At 32.1% G+C, this 20,522-nt stretch overlaps 3 protein-coding genes across 3 annotated transcripts in view; all 3 read left to right on the top strand.

Annotated features, from left to right (window-relative positions):
- Nucleotides 1-267: 267 nt before the first annotated feature.
- LOTGIDRAFT_231650 (hypothetical protein) lies at nucleotides 268-3,384 on the top strand (the record flags this gene model as incomplete). The annotated part of the gene is made up of 4 exons (XM_009054064.1): nucleotides 268-859; nucleotides 1,146-1,289; nucleotides 2,541-2,917; nucleotides 3,351-3,384. The coding sequence occupies 4 exons, from the start codon at nucleotides 268-270 to the stop codon at nucleotides 3,354-3,356; spliced, it is 1,119 nt and encodes a 372-aa protein (XP_009052312.1). The 3' UTR covers nucleotides 3,357-3,384.
- A 70-nt stretch (nucleotides 3,385-3,454) lies between these two features.
- LOTGIDRAFT_115360 (hypothetical protein) lies at nucleotides 3,455-20,181 on the top strand (the record flags this gene model as incomplete). The annotated part of the gene is made up of 5 exons (XM_009054063.1): nucleotides 3,455-3,596; nucleotides 17,286-17,427; nucleotides 17,828-18,028; nucleotides 18,290-18,458; nucleotides 19,885-20,181. Coding segments are annotated over 5 exons (951 nt in total), but the record flags the coding sequence as incomplete, so codon positions are not given.
- Nucleotides 19,903-20,522, top strand: part of LOTGIDRAFT_115282 (hypothetical protein) — a gene marked incomplete at both ends in the record, with an annotated part of 28,402 nt that continues 27,782 nt past the window's right edge. The window contains one exon of the mRNA XM_009054062.1: nucleotides 19,903-20,069. Within this exon, the coding sequence (XP_009052310.1) occupies nucleotides 19,903-20,069 (167 nt within the window). The remainder of the gene's footprint in view (nucleotides 20,070-20,522) is intronic.

Genomic DNA, 20,522 nt, shown 5'->3' with positions numbered 1-20,522 from the left:
TCCTTTGCTTTTAGTCACATTTTGTGGAATATTCTTCTTCAAACTTCAAAATATTGACAATGACCTGCCCATCCATATGGATATCTATACTTCATAATATGTTTCACTATGCAAATAACTTAACTAATCTTTCATGCATAAGACTGAAGACATAGCTTTTTTCAAGAAATTGATACAGGAAACATCAAATGTTAAAATGTTTAATGACTTTTTTTTTTTCTAATTTCAGGAATATTTGCATGGTGAATTTCAAAATTTCTTCTTAAAATGAATCAAACTGCGGCTGAAAATTTTATTAACTCCCTTGTGAGAAATCTTCAAGTGTTGTGTCACAGTAATGTAGAGTTTAGAAATGATATTGAGGTTGTGGGACATCTTTATCTGAAAGTTGATAAAACGAAGAAAATAAATTATATTGTGGATGAAAAAGTGTGTAAAAATGATGCATCATCTACAATTTTTGTGAGTAACAGTTATCATTCAGAGAATCAATCGAAGAAAAACCCAGAAAATGAAAATTGTGAAAATGAAAAAGAAACAGATTCCCAATCTTCAAATTCCAACAACTCAAATGCTAAATTTAGCAACAAATCGGATAATAATAAACGTTTGTCACAAAATTTTAATGAAGAAGAACCTGTAAAAAGATCTAAGAAATCTGCAATTCATCATGAAAACTTTTCCAACCGTCGCAGATCAACCCCACAAACATCTGAAACAAGCAGTACCATTAAATGTGAACCAGTAGTGGATTTAAGCAGGGTTAAACGTGAACCCTCCACAGATGAAGATGAAAATTTACCATGTTTCTTTCCTTCTCAAATTAGTCAACATTCCTTATCATCATCACCTACCAAAGGTTTGTATACGTTTCTATGCTTGAAGCTTTAGAGGTTTGTCAAAGCATAGGACAAGTTGACTGGGGACTTTTCAACTTTCTGTCTCCTGAAATATTTGACAAACTGAGATGGAAAAGCTGATAAAGCTTAATTTTAGTACTTAATTGTGTAATTAGGCTTTGTCATCTTGGTTATTGAGATTGCAAATGATTGTTCTAGTTTGAATTGGAAAAATAATAATAAGTTCTCTCTGTACAATTGATTTATTTAGCATTGTTTATATGATTATATCAACTTGTTTTACAGACAGTAATTTCCATGATACTGGTCAAAATATAGACAACCAGAGCATGCATCTATTTCAATCCAGTCAATCAGCAATGTTACCTCATCTACCTTCTCCAGCTATCTCAACATCATCAGTTTATCATTCTACATCAAATAATAATGGTATGTATATATTTATTTAGTGCTAATACTAGTACCTGGATATCTGTTTGTCCTTTAGGAACATATAACTTCGTATTAGTATCATTCCATTGCCTTTTCTACAAACTTAACAATGCTGTCACTTTCAAAATGGTGTGTTTCATTCAGTTTTTTACAGCACTTCAATGGTTGTGACAGGTTTTTTGGGCCAGTGAAAAACTGAACAATATATTGTGCTCATTTGCATATTCAAATGTGGATTTGTGCTAAAATGTCTGTCTGAAAACCTCCGCCCTGTGTACTGTTGTTGCCATATTACTTATAATCCTTAAAAGTTCATTAGTAATATCACATAATTATTTATTTCTTCTAAAAGTTGAATTCTCCAATTAATATTCTAGTGACTTAAAGACAAATTTTAGAGATTGGCATTTTGACATGTTTAATGACAGAAATTTTCATTATAAAACCAAAGTAGAGATGTGAAGTTTTTGAAACGATTAAAAACAATCACAAACAGTCAACAGAATTTTTGGGCAGATGTAAATAGTATTAGTTAAAATGCTATTGTTAAGTTTCAATTTCCAAAACATTTAAATGATCCTGGGATAGATGTGCATGAAAGCTTTTATCTGACTGAATTCGAGAAAAAAACTACTGTTTTTGAAGGCCAACAGGACAGTAACTAGGGTTTTTTCTATGAGGCATAAATCCTGTTGTCTTTAAGGTTAGTTATGCCCTATCATCGCAATGCTTTTGATAGACGTCAATTGGTAACGGATTTTACTATAGACCGCAGATAAGTGCTATATTTGGTGGATATTTATATTTAAAACTAAATTGTCAAATTTGGCATGAGACATTTGACACATTTGCCACATTTGCCATGTATTTATGGCCCTGGCTACAATAATAACTCTGGCGGAGATTCTAGGAATTCATAGCTTGCTGTTAATATTTCAATATTTCTTGGAACATTCATAAAATTTCTTTTAAAAAATATCATCTCACAGGGGAATTTTATCGAACATTAACATTAGTTTATCATTAATAAGTTTTGATAACTCTTTCAAATGGACAAGAGTCAAGCATGATAAAAGTTTGATTTCATAGAAAGATGTAAAAAGCTGCATAAACAAATGTAAGTTCTCTATTTTCTAAAATTAAGTCAATATACTGAACTGAATTACTAATGTAATTAAAAGCATATGTTCACAAAAAAACACAAACTTCAATCTTTAAATTACTGAAAAATTATCATTTGAATTTCAGACCATATGGCAACAGGTTTGAAGTCTAATCGAATCGTAGATTTATTAACAGCAAGTAGTGAAGTTCCCCGACCAACAATCCAAGAGTTATCTCAACGTTTCCAAATTGATGAGGCACAAGTTCAAGGGTATTTAAATGAAAAAAGTCAAATTCTCGATTGTTTAACCAATGTGCAAAGATTGACTGCTTTTCAAACTAAAAGATTATCATTAGAAGAGAAAGTTCAGTTGATTCAAATGGCAGATTTTGATTCTTCTTCAAACTATAGACTTTCTCAATCAGCTTTAGCCAAACAATTTGGAATTAGTCAACCAACAACCTGTCGTATTTTGTCACAACGTGATAAGATATTAGAAGAATATCATCAAAAAACTAAGGTACATGATAATTGTTAATGGGTTTTTGTATATATGTATATTATTATAAATATCCAAAAATATATTTGCTAAAGGGATGAATTTCAGAGCAACGTTTTTACAAAGATAAATATTTTTAATGCAATTTGACCATTGTAGACTATTTTTGACATACTTGAAGAAAATGTCTTTTGGTCTTAATAATGGAAAGCAATTTGTTCCTATAATTAAATTTCATATTCTATTTCTTTCTTAAAGTAAGTTAAGGATCTTGAAAATTACTGTGTGTTTTATATATTTCAAACCCATAAACAAGTACAAATAATTTGAGGATATCTAAGAGTGAAATGAAGGTTTTATCAAACGTAATCAGTTTGTGAATAAAAAATTCTGTTCTGAATACAAAATTCTTTTTGCACAATTTTGGTTTATTTCACAATATTGTATATTTCAGATGTAGACTATATTTTATCGTGTTCCAATGACTTTGAAGATTCTACGTCAGTCTTACAGATTCCTTATCAATTTTCTCCCAATGCGAATAAATCAGCATATATCTGCCCTATCTGTGGAATAAGCTTCAATCAAAAACAGTATTTAAAAGACCATGTCTCAGGAAAACATTTTGAGCCCAAAAATAAATGTGAATGTGGACAAAGTTTTAATTGGAGAACTCAACTTTTAAGACATAAACTTAAGTGTGATTATCTTCACAATTTAAAACTGAAATAAGGAGGAGTTAAATATCTTTACATACTTTACATATGTGTATCAGTGTATTCTAGTAAATGAATTACAAATCTACTCTGGAATTAGTCAAAATATATTTTTTACAGACATTGACTGCTCAATTTATTTTGTGAATCTATTTAATTTTTTTTAGTGTATTTTGAATATTTGTTTGTTTTTGTATACAAGTAATTCATTTGTTATAACATTTGTTATACTTTTTCTGTAGAAAAGTATTCATTCCTATTGAATGTTCAATGTGTCTTATGTTTTCAGCCACAGTGATTCAAAATCCACAATCACCAAGTAACATGTCAAATCCACAATTGTTAGCTCTATTGGGACCAATTCGCCAGAGATCAACTTACACAACAGAAGACAAAATTCATGCTGTGGAACTGGCAAAGAAAGAAGGAATTCAAAAAGTTTCAGAAATGTTACATATTCCAGCAAGCACAATATACATGTGGAGGAAAGCTTTCCAAAAATGATAGATGCCAGGGAGGAAATCCTCCGATAGTTATTATAGACTGATAAGTGATATATAGCTCCATTTCATCTCATTTACATATTTCTAAACAGTATAACAAATTTTGATGTACTTTGTGATTAAAGTCTCCTTACATGCCGAATAGTTATTCACTTCCCATTTCAGAGATTTCCTCCTGTCAGTGATGCAGGTAAGAGGGGCTGATATGGAAAAAGCGTCTAGTCGTTCAGATGGGACAATAAACCGAGCCCCGTGTGGTACAGGCTGTGCACGTTAAAGATCCCTCGACAGTTGTAAATTGAGCAGGAAAGAGCAGGCTAATGCTGCTGTCCTGGCAAAATTTCCCTCATGGCACCCTGCCCGTCTTCATTATCCCACAAGGTGCAGAAAAGTAGGACGTAAAACTCCATTCATTTCATTTCATTTACTTCCCTTTTCAGATCCTCAGCCATTTCTGTAAAGCTGAATCTGTGGCAGAGTGCTAGCGTAACTTTCACAGTCGGCTGTTTGTCAATAACATTTGAAGCACTGCACCCCATTCATTTAGTCAAAAAGACTGTTATTACAGAAGATTGATTTAGTGGACCCGGGACCATGTCAAATATAATCCTAGAACCAAGTGGTAGGCCTAAGGACACATCGATAGAACATTGCTCCCATTAAATGCTTTAGTGTGGTTTGCTGGAAGTGTGGTTTGCTGGAGGAGGTGACTTTTCTATTATTTGGGAAATGTTAAAGTCAATATAGTCTAGCCTTAATGACAGTGTTTGCCAATAATGTATTTGATAGTCTTAACAGTGTGGTGTAAGGGAGATAATTATGAGTTAATTGTAGGATGTAGCCAAATTGCCCGAGTGATTATTCCGGGAGCATACATTTAATATTATATTACTTTCATTTATCAGAATAATAATGAAGTAATTTCACATCTCTTCAGATATGCATGACTCGTTAAAATATTGATTCATCGAAACCAATCTAAATTTTTGTCAAATAATGTTACCTTTGCTCAGGTTTTACATATTATGTAATTGATACAAATAACTAGTCCCTTTATTGACACAAAATTAATTTTCTCTGTTGAGGAATTTGCAAGTGATTTGCATTTAAATACGATTTTGGTAAGTCAAGTGGAGATTTATTTGCATTACCAAACTCTGTGTGCAGTCATACATATATCCTGATTGTTATTTACCTTTTCTCAAATCCAATAATAGTTATAGGTGCCCAGGCAGGTAGGCTAAACTGGCAAATGGTTGTAGTATGGTACCATAGTCATATCTCTAGTCTGTAAAGGATTTCAAGCAAGGTCTTGTCGAGGAATACTAATAGAGAAAGAATAGCCTACAAATCATGGCAAATCAATTACTGTTCACACGGGTGTGATTCATAACATGAAGACTAACCTATCTGACAGCCAACTTTATCTTTAGGCATTAGTTATCAACACAATCGATGTAGGTTTTTCTGTATAGTATAGTATCTATTACCATATATTCTACCTAAAAATTAAGTGGGCTGCTTATGTTTATGGTTTGAATCAGATCCAGATGAGCAGAAAACTCTTTGCTCAACTATAACCTATGCTAATGTTATTGTTGTTACCAAGATGCTAATGCATTATGTAGCCTATAAATGCTTCATCAAAGGATATCCTATGTTCACAAGTTCCTGTGATTGAACCTATGCCTATGGTGGGACCTTAGTAGAAATATTTGTTTATATAAGGTTTATAAGGACAGAAAGAAAGAAACAACTATATTTTAGTTTTTACTTTGGTTCATAGTTAAGGATCCTTTCTACCAGCTGGTCCCTGGCAAAACCTCTTGGCATTGATCTTTCCTGGATTATCCAAACCCATTTATTCAAGGGTGATTTTTCAGATTTCATATATTTTGGTTATATTTCAGAATATATACCAAGATTTCATGTTGTGATTGTAAAATTATTCTTCAAAATGAATGAAAAAACGGCATCAGCATTTATAAACTCTTTAGTTAAAAATCTACAAGTGTTGTGTCATAGTGCTGTAGATTTTAACCAGAATATTGAAGTAATTGGACATTTATACCTCAACATTGACAGCTCTAAGAAAATAAACTATATAGTGAATGAAAAAGTGTGTAAAAATGACAATTCTTCAACGATGTTCGTTAGTAATAGTTTTCATGCTGAAGATGCCAAACAGAAAAAGCAGAGTGAACCACAACCACCTCAACCACCGACAGAAAGTCCTAAAAAGACACATCAGGAACGACACAATAGTCATTCAGAACATAGACACTTAAACTCAGGGAACAAGGACTTCAATACACATAGACCCACTGTTGAAACTAGTGTTCAGTATCAAAATCGTCATAAACGATCTATGAGCATAGATGAAGCTCATTTTAGTGCCAAACTTACAAAGAAAGACTCTAATGTGAACCAGCATTATAATCAAACTATGTTTTCACCACAGCATGTCAGTTCCTCAATGGGTATAAAAAGTGAAAAACCTGCTATAGACTTGAGTTTAGTGAAACAAGAGCCGGGTGCTAGGAATCATGATTCTCCCTCTACCCAATGTTTATACTCGTCTAATAATAAATCCCCATATCATTCAAGTCATAATCAAACTCCCGCTTTTCGTCAACGTTCTGGTAAGTATGATGCATGTACTATTTCATCTCTTTCTTAGATATCGCAAGATATTGACTTGTTCAAATTCGAAAGGTCCGGTGATTTTAAAGGAGCAACTTTTCTGAAGTTAATCTGACCGTTTATTTTTTTATTTTTGCTTTATAAAAAAACTTTATTCTTTTCAATTGTTAAGTAGAAACATGGATGTCAAGGTCATTTGTATCGCATTAAGGTATATTTTAAGTAGTTATAACAGACAGCTGAATGAAAACATAAGCTACAAGCCAGTTATTTTCGAATTCAAATTCTAACAAATTGACTTAAGTCGATAGAAAAAATTAAATTGTATTTTATCCAATTCAGCCTCAAGTTCTAGTCTTCATCAACAAAGTCCGAGAATACATGAAGGGGATCCTGGTCCAGATTTAGCGAGTATAATGGAAAATACTGAAATCTATCCTGTTGGAATGTTACATATCTCAGACAGCTTACGACTTCCTCAGCAGTCCAATGTTTTACCATCCATATCAACATTAACTGGTTCTAAATTTGCCTCACCATCCATATCTACAGCGTCTTCATTACCTACCAATCCTCATGGTTTGTATTTATTTTAAATTTAAGAAAGTGTTTCTGCCAGAACATTAATGGGGCCTGAGCTCATCTGCGAAGCCATTTTATATGAGATCTGTATTAGGGAGTGCTCTAGAAATGGCCTCAAACACTTGTTAGACTTGTTTTGTTGGTCTACCTGATTTTAATTTCTAATAGAAATCCCTATGTAAATAAACAAATCCTGTAAAACCTAGAGTAAGTGATAATCGTTGATCAAACTGTTGTTGTTCATTTAAATAAATATATATAAGCTGACATATAGACTCCATGCCTAAAAGAACTGGAGCTCAGATAAAGCTTAAGAGGGATTGTAAAGAGGTTTTCTAAATGTTTCTGTTTATCAGTGATACTAATCGCAAAAAAGGCTTGTACAACCTAGTTTTAGGAAATTGCAGGAACCACAGATGTCTGATCAAAAATTAGAATGATGCAAATCACACATAACAAATTTAGATAACCTTTTAACAATCCCTTTAATAATTATTATAATATATATAATTGACCACTCACAGTTCATTAAACATCTTTTAGCAAATATATTAGACTTAACATTTTTGTACATCATGTGTAGGTTACATGGCTGTTTTATTAACTGATAACAAAAAAATTAAATTCATTTAAGTTGCATATTCACTTTGGCATGAAAATTCTTTTCTAAAAAAGAGTATATTTACTCTACTTTCAGTTTTGACACCAAGACAGAAAGGTCAAAGAACAGATTTAAAGTTAGATGATAAGATAAATTTAATAATGGCAGCCATGTCACCTGATAAACCCAAACAATCAACATTAGCAGCACAATATGGTGTTTCACAGCCCACCATATCTTATATACTACAGCGTAAAGACCAGTATTTAGCTGAATACCGTACCTTTCAAAACAGAATCACAACTGAAAATAATGATACACCTCTAACATTTGTAGATACAAATACACTTTCTTTAGATACACAATTTGATTTTGATAATTTATAGTCTAGGTAAGAATTATTTCACAATAAACTGCCTTCAACAGTCAATATGCTATGTATAGGCAATCAAATATATGATCTATACATCTGAGGATGATTCAAAACATAAAATTAAGCAGTCAATTTCACAGACAGTTTCATTTAAGCTAAGTTATTGAGCTATGCACATCAAGATCTGAAAATATACTTCCTGTGCATAGATTCAGACCTGGATTAACACAGATATCTATCTAGAGATAGACTATAGTAATGAACACAAAATATGTCTCATAAGCAAAGTCCCAGTTTGTTATCGAAATGTCTATTCTTTTTTTTTTTTTTTTTCGAAATTTACACACCTTCCTGTGCTTAGACTGCAATAGTTGCAGCAACCATTCAATTTTCCTAGACCTTCTGTAGTGGCAACGTGTTGCATAAATATAAATTGGAACATTTTTGCAAAACCGGAAATGCCACAGTCCAATATGTGCAAAAAGTAGAAAATCGGATCTAAAAGTCGCATTTTCCGGTTGATTTTCTTCGGGTTTTTATTTCTGGAATCTACGTGTAATTTCTGATATAATAGCACTTAAACAACTTCGAAATTCGAAAATTTGTCGCACACTTTTTTCGACCGAATTTTGCAATTTTTTAACAAAAAAAACAAACTTTTTAGCTTTTTGTCTGATTAATCTAAAAAAATTTGAGCAAAGACAATTCATGAACGGGAACAAAATTGTAGAGTCAAATTTTTTACTTTACTTCCAGTTTAAACGGGAAATCGATTCTCACTTCCGGTTGAACTACTTCCGGTGTAATTAATTTAGCGCGACGAAACTTATATGAATCGATAGCCAAAGTTATGACAAAAAAACGAAGAATATAAAATCCGGTCTGAAGGTAATACTTTGGTCGCCATTTTGATTTTTCTGAAATGCGTCAGAATCTATTCAGAGATAACGGCTTATCCGATTTTGATGATTTTGGTGTCAAATGAAAGAAAATAAAAATTAAAAAAAAAATGTGGGAGCCGATTTTTGAATTTCGCTTTTGCTTTTTTGCTATTTCCGATTGAATTTTTTCAAAGTTTGAAGGCTCATATCGCGTGACCTAGACCTTTGATGACCTTGACCTTCATTGGGTCAAAGGTCATTGACCTTGGCTATCAGCTGATACTTTCATATTCGACCTCCGACATCTACTTCGTTTTTATGGATGTCTCAAAACAGCCAAATTCGCAACTTTGGACTGCTCTAGCACGTGACCTAATTATCCTAGAGGGTGAATTTCTTCGGATTCTTAATGTGCTCTTCATACTCTTTCTAACGATATATCACAAAAGTTTTTAAAATCAAAATTGAAATTCGTACTTTTTTGATATTTGAGTGTTTTTTACAATATTTTTGTCTCTTTGAGCTTAGTGTATGTATATCTTTTGACCTATTTGATGTAGAAGTTTGAAATTTATAACACTACTAGACATTTTGAAAATTAATTAAATCATGACAAAAAAGTTCAGGTGGGCGTGGCACATCCGGGTTAAATTGCTAGATATTCAAATCTGGGGCAGGGGCATAACTTGCATAGTCTACATTTGTTGAATAAGGGACTTTGCACACAAATACCTCATCTCTTTGGCCATATTGTGTTTAAAGGACAGTTGTTTCAGATTTATAGCTAAAAAAAAGGAACGGGTTTTAAAATTTCCATATTTTCATTTTTTGGCATTGGCCTTTGATGACCTTAACGTTTGTAGGGTCAATGGTCATTAACCTTGGTTATCTATTTATACTTTCATATTTGATGTCGGACGTAAGCTTCCGGTTTTGTAGTCGTATGCATTTTGAAAGTTTGATGAGTGATATCTCGTGACCTTGACCTTTGATGACCTTGACCTATACAGGGTCAAAGTTCATTGACCTTGGCTATCATTTGATAATTTGACATTTGACCTCCGACATGTACTTCCGGTTTTATAGCTGTCCGAAAAAAAAAAAAATTCGCAACTTTGGACTGCTGTAGCACGTGACATAATTAACCTAGAGGATTAATTTCTTCGGTTTCCTAATGTGCTTCTCATGCACCTTACATTGATATATAACAATTGTTTTTTTACAGCAAAATTGAAATTCGTCATTTTTTTCAAATTTGAGGTTTTTTTTTTTTTACAATATTTCCGTCTTTTTGAGCTTGGTGTATGTATATCTTATGATCTATTTGATGTAGAACCTTGATATTTGGAATACAACTAGACACTTTGAATATGAATTCACCTATGACCAAAAAACTTATGCGGGCATGGCACATCCGGGTTGAATTACTAATTGTTTACATTTAGAGGCAGGGGCATAACTCGCATAGGATGCGTTTGTTCAAAAAGGGCCTTTGCACACAATTACCTCATCCTTTTGGCCAGTTTGTGTCAACAGCTCATTTGTTTCAGCTATATAGATCCAAAAAAGGAACGGGTTTTTTACATTTGTATATTTTCATTTTTCGATTTTGACCTTTGTTGACTTTTGTTGACCTATATCTTTTGACCTGTATTATGTGGGAGCTTGACATTTGGTACATAACTAACATTTTAAATATCAATTAACCTATGCAAAAAAAATTGAGGTGGGCGTGGCACATCCGTGTTAAATTTCTCATTATTGACATTTTTAGCCAGGGGCATAACTCGCATACAATTACCTCATATTTTGAGCCACTTTGTCTCAGAATTTCGGTTGTTTCCGCTTCATAGTTCAAAAAAAGGAACAGGTTTTGGAAATTCAAAATTTTCAATTTTTGACCTTGACCTTTGTTGACCTTGACCTTTGTAGGATCAAACGTCATTGGCATTGGCTATCTATTTATACTTTTATATTTGCCGTCCTATGTCAACTTCCGGTTTTATAGTCGTTAGCAATTTGAAATTTTGATGGCGTATATCTCTTGATCTTGACCTTTTTAGACCTTCTCCTTTACAAGATCAAAGGTCATTGACCTTGGCTATCTGCTGATAATTTCATTTGTGAGGTCTGACGTCTATTTCCGGTATTAGAATCTCCTAAAAAATGAAAATTTCTCAACTTTAGACTGTTCTTGCGCTTGATTTAATTATCGTGGAAGGTTGATTTTTTCAGGGTCTTTTGCATTTTGCTACGTTTGCAAAGTCCCACTCTGTGCCACGAGTGGCTCTAGTTGTAATTGTTTCAATTACTACAAACTACATTACCACAGTAACCAAAACTCAAAAAAATGCTGCAAATAAATCTTTACCCAATTGTAACAAATAATGGTATTTATGGTATCAATTTATTTACACATTTTTACAAAAATCTGTAATTTAGATTAATCTTGAAGCAAGTCTTATTTCAGATCATATAAAAATATGATTTCCTATTTTATGATCCTTTTTATCCTTTGTCCTTTTTATAACGTTTTAATTTGAACATGTTTTGAACTGATTGGTATTGTTTATGGGAAGAAAGACTTCTGTTTCATTTTTTATTTTCGATTTTTTACTTTGATTTTTAAAAACTTCTTTCAAATTTGAAATCAAAATGTTACTGAAAGTCTTTCTTTCTATTTTCAGTGCCTGTTACATCTCGACTAACATTAGAAGATAAAGTGAATATTATAATAGCAGCCGAATCCAGTGATAAACCATGTCAAACTATACTAGCTAATAAATATGGTGTCAGCCAACCAGCTATTTCAAATATCTTAAAAAGAAAAAGCATTTATTTAGCAGAATATGAGAAAAATATATCAGTCACCAAATCCTTGTCTTATACTAATGATATGAAAGCAGCGTATAACTTCTTATGACATGAAAAATAGAGGCTGAAAAGGTGTGAAACTGAGTTAATTGCCTCATATTTTTAGGCATTTCTTGAATAACTTGTTTGAATAGTAAATTCATTGTACCAGTATATAATATTTGTAAACCACAATTATAAAAATAATCAAGGGTTCACAGATCAGAAGAATCAACTTGAAAAAATTTCATTAATTTTCTCTGTCACTGCTTTAAAACTTATATTTTCCTTCTTTCAGTGAGTGGTACCAAATTATCATTATTAAACAAAATAGAAATCATCCAGGCAGCTGAATCCAGTGAAAAACCATTTCAGAAAACTCTAGCATTACGTTACGGAGTCAGTCAACCAGCCATTAACAAGATTTTGAAAAAGAAAAATGATTATATAACTAAATTTTATAGTATAAATAATCAGTTTGCACAAATAACAGATCCTAATATTGACTCAGATGGTTGATATTTGGATTACAATTTATTAATCAGATATTTTGCTAATGATGTTGGATTATGATTTATCAAACCCTTGACACTAGCAGATATTCTTTTCTTGCATTTTTATTGAATTATGCTAGGTTTTCAATAAAAAAAGATTCATTGAAACAAGAGAAATGGGTCAAAGTTAATGTACAAAGGTTTTCTTATTAAATTAAGAAACATAATTTCTAATTGTTAAAATTAACACAGGCCATGGTCTAGTCTAAATTAAATTAGACCCAACTCTCGTTCTGTTTTTTTTATTAGCTTTTATTTTTAATATAACCACTTCAGTTAGGGTCTAAAGATGGCCTTTTTGATGAAACAGCCAGCCAATCACATTCCTGCCCTCTCCATGGCTGGGATTGTGTGACTTGAACGAAAGGTGCATTCAGTGTCTAATGCTTCTCAGAACACACTTGTTTTCGCTTCACGAAATCTAATGTTCGAGAGGGCAGAAAATTTGATTGGCTGGCGGTGTCATCAAACAGACGCATGTAGAAGAAGGCTGTCTTTAGACTCTAACTGAACTAATTTTGATTAGACTGGACTGTGGTAGTGAACTCACAAGAATAAATTCCTGGATAAATGGGAGATAAGATATCATCTAACTTTCTTCACTACACTTATTTTACACATTTTCATAGCATTCATAGCTTGCTAATTGATTTATACTGAGATGATATTTTAAGCCTTTTATGGAAGTGTTCAAAATTGGTCACAAACTTCATCTATTTATGTTATAATTATTTGATATAAAGTATGTAACTATGTTATTTAAATGTTTTCTCTTTTGTGAAGAGATATATGTTTTGAAACGATCTATCTGTTGTTTTGAATGGGTTGATTTCTTATTTGGTCATAATAATCTTGTGATATTTTTGAAAAAAAGGATTGTTGGCTTTATTGTCTGATTCATATTTCCAATTATGTGAATGATTATTTTTTTTATGATTAATAAAGAAATTGAAAGGTCTAAAATTCAAGCCTATCCACTTTGTTTAACAAGATTTCATATTGGTTAATTAAAATTTAAGCCAAATGTATGTACATGTATATGCTGACAAGCTCTCTTCATAAATTTAGAAACATTTTTGAACATTAATCATTAGACTTTTACAACAAATTTCATTTTCTTAAGTAATTTCCAATATTGCTAAGACCTGTTTTGTTACATTTAATAGAAATTCCACAGACATCAGAATCTATTGTTTTTCTATAGAATTTATGTCAACTTTGTTTTGTATTTTTGAAACATTTTGTATAGAACAGTCTCGACTCTGTTCTTCTCTGGTAATAAAAAATTTTGTATAAAAGGTTTTCCTTTTTTGTCTCAAATAACAGAGGCCTGGTCAAGTTTGTAGCAAGTGCATTTCATGATGAGAAACCTGACATGATAATATTGTCCTGTAATTCTATGTTGTTATCTCTACCTACGCCCCAAGCCTAAGATGGAATCCAAACCTCCATTGACTGTGAGCAATGGCGATGTGGTAGCTACTGTTATTGTGCGTTCTGCCATTTCCGAAGTACCTTTTGTTGGTATTTTGAAAAACTTAAAATAGAACTCCCAGCTAGTAAATCATAATTTGGCTGTTCGATAAAGGCAAGTTCCTGCATATCTTTGTAGGGCTTTGGAACATAATAAAACAAAACTATATTGCAAAAGATGACAATTTTATTTGGATTATAAGTAAAATAGTTAACATTCATGCTAAAACATAAGAAGTCTCTCGAGATTTGTCTCTAATAAAGCATTTAACTTCATTCAATTCTTAGTAGAAAGACAAATTTTTAAAGGGGAAGCTTGGGTACGTACTGTATATATGATGGTTACGATTTACATGGGTCAGCATCCAGTAAGGTTGATTCAGCGAAGTGATACCGAAATAAATTAACAAAGAACCCACGGAATTTGATATAGATTTTTATGATTTTGGTATGTTTTAAGGCAAAAAAAAATTTCTTCGCGATGGATATTGTCTATTTATTGCTCATTACATTGTGTTGCAAAGTTACATTCGCATTGCATAATGAAAATAGTTGTTAAAATTGGATTTTGTGTTGCGGCACGGCCCAAATCCACCGCCATTGATCGGCAGCACTGGCATCCATGATGATAATAATGGATTCGTGCTTTCTTTGTAACAGTCGTAAGACAAGCAATGTTTATGCATGGGATACGCCTGTCCTTCATTATTACTGACACTGTTTGAATTGCGAATTACGATACTGAATAAGTTCATGTAATATGCATTTCCCTTTAGCTTTTTAGAACTTTTTCTAATTAGAATTATCTTGCAAATGTACACTACTTCTAAAAAAAAAAGATTTATCTGTAGATAGTATCAATAAAGTGCTCACATAATAAATTCAACCTGTGTGATTTTTTCTGTAGAGTATGAAAAGAATTTTAAATATCCTTTAAAAATTTACTGTTATTCTACAATAATAAATATTTTTTAAACACTTATTTGCTCATTCATAATCTATTTGGTTTCTCTGAGTTTTCATCAAAATTGACATCAGTTTCTTGCCTTTCATTTCAGGTTTTACAAAATGGATAACACGGCTGCTGGCAAGTTCATTAATTCAATTGTTAAAAACTTACAACTTTTGTGTCATAGTGATATTCAGTTCAACGAAAATGTAGAAATTATAGGACATTTGTATTTAAATGTAGATAGTGGTAGTAAATATAATTATTTCGTAAATGAAAAAGTTTGCAAAAGTGACGAAACTTCCACAACATTTGTAAGCAATAGTTTCCATGCTGAACCAGCCAAAGTCAACCACAACAGTGATACTGCTGAAAATTCAAACCTGAAATCCAAAGAAAACATTTCTGAACATAATCTAGATGCAAATGTCATCCAGAATTCGAAACCAAAGTTATTTGCTGTCTCAAGAAGAACGGAAAGATACAAGAATGGGTCATCAAGAAATCCACCAGGACATTTTGCTGATATTTATACACCAAATACTCCTATTAAGAGGCCAAGAATGGACAGCTCTCAGTCTTCAGATGATATTCCTAGAATTAAAATAGAACCTGATAAAGATGAAGATTTCAATCAATTTAATCTTAGCTCAGCGTCACTTCCATCAAAAAAAGATACTCTGCCACATTCTAACAACAATTCCCAATCTGCTAGTCAACCCTATCAACAACTTGATGTAACATCCATAAAATCAGAACCTAAACCAGATAGTGATATTGAGGAGATAGAGGACGATGAAAACCTGACAGATTCCATTCGAAATCAAGGTATGTTATAACAAAGCAAATCCTCTTACCGCGATGTTATTATTTGGCATTTTGTTTTAATTCAGGTGTAAAATTACCATGAAATGTTGGAATTAGAACTTGTTTCTTTATTTATTTCAGGAGGGGGTAGTATTTATGGTGGAGATGAAGAAAGTTTATCAGATTATTCAGCCACAAACGAACAATTATTGAATTTTTATACTGAAGCAATAAATCAACAACATACTGGTAGTTCTCGTCTACCCCATCTTCCTTCTTCATCCTCGTCTCATCTTTATTCTTCTCCATCACAACAAAATGGTGAGTTTTTTCATGGGACACCTTCTATGAACTAAAGCAGGCAGCATTCCTCATCATTTGTTTTTGCTCATTTGGGCAATTTTTGTGGCATCATTGCAATGAAATTGGGTTTATGAGCTACACACATTGTTTTTGCTGCTTTTGTTTGATGTAAATAACATACAGGGTACTGTTCAGATGTTCTACTTTGCCTACTGACCTGTAGCATCAAACCTCAAAATATTATCTTATCTGAACTTCTTGACACATGCTTGTTGTTTCCTTCATAATCAGTTTGTTCATCTATATTATATGTACAGGACATCAACACCTTTTCAAGCTTTCTTAAGAATGATATTAATTAAGATTTTATTTTCTAGTTTCAGCCACTAATTTTATATCAATAGATGATGGATCTTATGTAAGTATATATTAATTATTATTAACATCATCTATAGCTCAGCTTGAGTCACATTGGACTTGATACAACCCAACTTCATACCTCTTGATTTCAGCACATTTGTGTTAGAAACTGTGGATCTTCATTTGATTGTATGTTCTGGGCGTTAATATAGGCATGAAATATTATTTCAACCCTACTTTCGACCGTATTTGCTTATACTTTTGTTCTGGATAAGTCATTCTATTAACATCAAAATAAGACTGTTATTTAGCATCTATTGACTGATTATAAATTGGAAGAATATCAGCACTTGTATAAACATTAAAATTTGAGCTACTCTGTAGCTGGTTGTCATTAGTGTTACTGAAGCTGGGCTTATGATTTCCTAGCGGTCGTCATTTTAACTTGTACAAGATGTAGTTGGTAGCATGCTTATTAGATTGTATATGAACTGGTTGTAAATTTGAAAGGATAAGGACAAAATGGGTTCAGTTAGAAAGGATAAGTTTATGTTTCAAAATGGAGTAATATGGAAAATTGAGGTTTCTTGGTTTGGTTTGTTACTTGACTGGAATGGAGTTTAAAAGTCAGTTGAAGGATAAGGCATGCTTTAATTAATATAAATAATTAACAATTTCAAATTAAGATAGTTAAATAATCAGTAGACTAGAGTTTTGAAAAAATGTAATTCCTACTAAAACGTAATTTTTACCTAATTTTCAGAAAGCTAATGTTAATAAAGTGATGACAGTACATGGAGAGGTCAGATTTATGTGTAAATTGTGTAGTAGTGGGCTGTCAACGTTATCAAAATTTAGACGCCATTATAATGAACGTCATCTTCATTTACGTTGCAAGTGTATGATATGTGGTGCTTTGTTTACTCAAAGATCGTCTTTAAAACGTCATATAACTAGTTATCACAATGTTGACTTGGGACAGTTGTTTTCTGGAATTGTGAAGTAGTTCTCAGTGTGAAATTTGTTGGGAAAGGATACTTAATACTCAAGCTAGTTGCTGTACATTTGTGCACTTAGTGAAAAAACATATATACATATATAATGTCTAATATGTATTACAAAGTGAAAAACATAGTATTTTTTTCATTTTAGTATACTGATATCAAAAATCATGTGACAGTATTATAATTTTGAAAATATATAAAACAGTTCTTCCATCAAAATAAAAATAAACTGATTTGTGAATAAACAGTTATATTAGCTAAATAAGCGAAGACACTCCAATTTATATTTGGTTTCTGTAATTGTAGGTAGTGAAGATCAATGATATAAGTACTATCTGTGAAATTACCGTCGACGAAACTGGAATTGATAAATATATTTGTAATCAATGTCGAAAAATATTTTCTGATAAAAGTAGTGTCAAGCGCCATTTTAATGAAAAACATTTACAGAGATCTTATACGTGTCCGATTTGTGGAAAAAAATTTACTCAAAGAACTTCACTGAAAAGACATATCATAAAAATCCATAAGTTTGATCAAACCCAAAGTGAATAAATGGTTAATATTTTTAAGTGTTTGTGTGAATGGAATGATTAAAACTGAAAATTCTTCTTATTTTTCTGAAGGATTTAATCCATTTACAATATTAACCGAGAAACCACACAAATGCCTTTATTACTTAAGATGGTTAGGAAACTTTTGAACCATACACTTTAGTTTCAAAACTATTTCTTTTGAATACGTGCCAAGACAAACGAACCAAAGCCAAATTTTTTTGTATATTTGTAGAGTGAAGGCCAAAAATCTGGTTCAAAAAGAATAGTTTGTGAAATGTGTGGTGCATCATTCTCGAGAAATTGGAGTCTTAAACGTCACCTTAAAGAAAAACATTTACAAATTAAACATCCATGCTTTCTTTGTCCTGCCCTATTCTCTCGACAAATTTATTTAGAAGATCATGTTAAAAATATGCACAGAGATAAAGATTCAGATAGTGTTAAAGCTACCGACATTCCATATGATGCTCAGTGCAATTATTGTCCTGCTAAATTTCCTCTTGAAGGTCTTTTAAGAGAGCATATTCAAACTAGTCATAAAGATGAAGGTTTAGATATAAATAAAGTTGGAATGTTATTTTAATATTTCATTACATGGGCATTTTTACTTCATTGTAACTTAATTTTATATTAATTTAGAGGCATTTGTTCATCACGGAAACTCATTTTAAAGTTACCTAAGCATTTCATCAGGTTTCCTTGAAATAATTTTATACAGAGTATATTCAGGCATATCTTTAGATGCAATCAGTATGCTTGGTGTTTATACTGTCTTTTGACATTGACGTTGGTTGCAATTTTACTTTCTTGATGAATTATTGTCGAGGAAAAAGTCTTTTGACTTTGTTTTATATTCAAGCAGTTTGTTATACACCAACAGTTTGAAGCTGGTGATGAATTTGTTATAAGTATTTTGTCATGTTTTATGTATATCATCTCATATCAGTGTTGTATATCTTTTAATGTTATACTGCAATAAATCTGCTTATTTACTACTAATCTTCATAGTATTACTTCATTCATTGTTCTTTATTCAGTCGACACTTTTATATAGTCAGGTTGCGATTTGACAATCCAAACACATGCTACACTGACACTTACACGATTTTTGTCACCGAAACCCCATGCCGGGTTCGTGTCAAGGTGTGCCATTTTGATACTTCTTGGAGTACAGTCTTTGGAAACTGTACAAACATAAGTAACACACTAAGCTGCATTAATATAATCACTCAAATACTTTTTTACTCACATGTTAGGTATCATTTGCACATATTTCATGCTTTGTTCAGGTGCAGAAGTGTATACACTGTGCTGTGTTAACACGTTTTTTTTCGAGAGTGGCTCCCACATACCCAGTAATACAAAATTTCATGCTTGTCAAATTTTTTAACATGACATGACACATACCCCCAGACCTTTCAGTGTGTGTCATTGCACAAACAGAATTTGCGCAAGTGTTATTATACCCCATACCCTACATGCATGTTACTGGACATAATACATCATGTATTTAATATGTAGAAATTCTGAGCTGTTTATTCAGTTATTTTAACCTGAAATTCTGTTTCACAACTGTTATTAACAGCCAAGTATCAAATGTCATGTAATAACAGGGAATTTGTGTATTTGCAGTTGTACCAGGGATGGAATATGTTCTTTAATGGGTTTCTATTGTAAACCAACAGCAATTCACAGCTTCTCTGAACCTTTACTGTAACCTGGAATATTAGGGTAGTGGTGACTTTATCACTGTCATCAGCATCATTTAAGTTGTTTGTAGTAATTTGTTTCTGATCATATACACTCTTGATTTTTTTGTGTCTTTTCAGAATAAAACGAGATTTCGATGTCCATTGTGTGAGAAAAGTTTTAGTTTTAAAACCAACGTACAAAGACATATAAAGGAGAGACATTTTCCTACCAAGTTTAAATGTAGATATTGTGCAAAGAAATTTTCCCGTCCTGGCAATTTGAATGATCACATGATACAGTGCCATAGAACTTTTATAGGGTCGTCTCAACCTGGTGGAACAGATAACGGTGGTAGTTTAGAAGAGGAGGAAGAGTTGTCTCCCATCTTAAACAGAACGGCACAGATTTTTAACTACTTAAATAACGCATCCTAGCAAATATAGTTCTTCCTTTATTAGTATACTTTTAATTTTTACCTTTTTATACTCCTTGCATGCTCATATTATATGGTATAAGGGCTCTTTATAAATTTGCTTAAATACCATGCCATATCTTTCTAGGTGAGATTGTCTCCTGTATGATGATGTTAGAATGATACTACTGGCCTTATCTAAAAAACGTCATACAAATTTTATAGGATCTTCAATGGAAGTCCAGTTTTGTTAAAATTCAAGTATTTGACCACTATTTTGTGGTACATTGAGACTATGGTTGATTTTTAACTGTCACTCCTACAGAAGAGAAATGTACCCTACATTTTTTTACATTTTTATTG

The sequence above is a fragment of the Lottia gigantea genome, assembly GCF_000327385.1.
Source record: "Lottia gigantea unplaced genomic scaffold LOTGIsca_21, whole genome shotgun sequence".
NCBI classification, from domain to species: Eukaryota; Metazoa; Mollusca; class Gastropoda; family Lottiidae; genus Lottia; species Lottia gigantea.
Note: the sequence above shows the minus strand (reverse complement) of the source record. Positions and strands in the feature narration are given on the sequence as shown.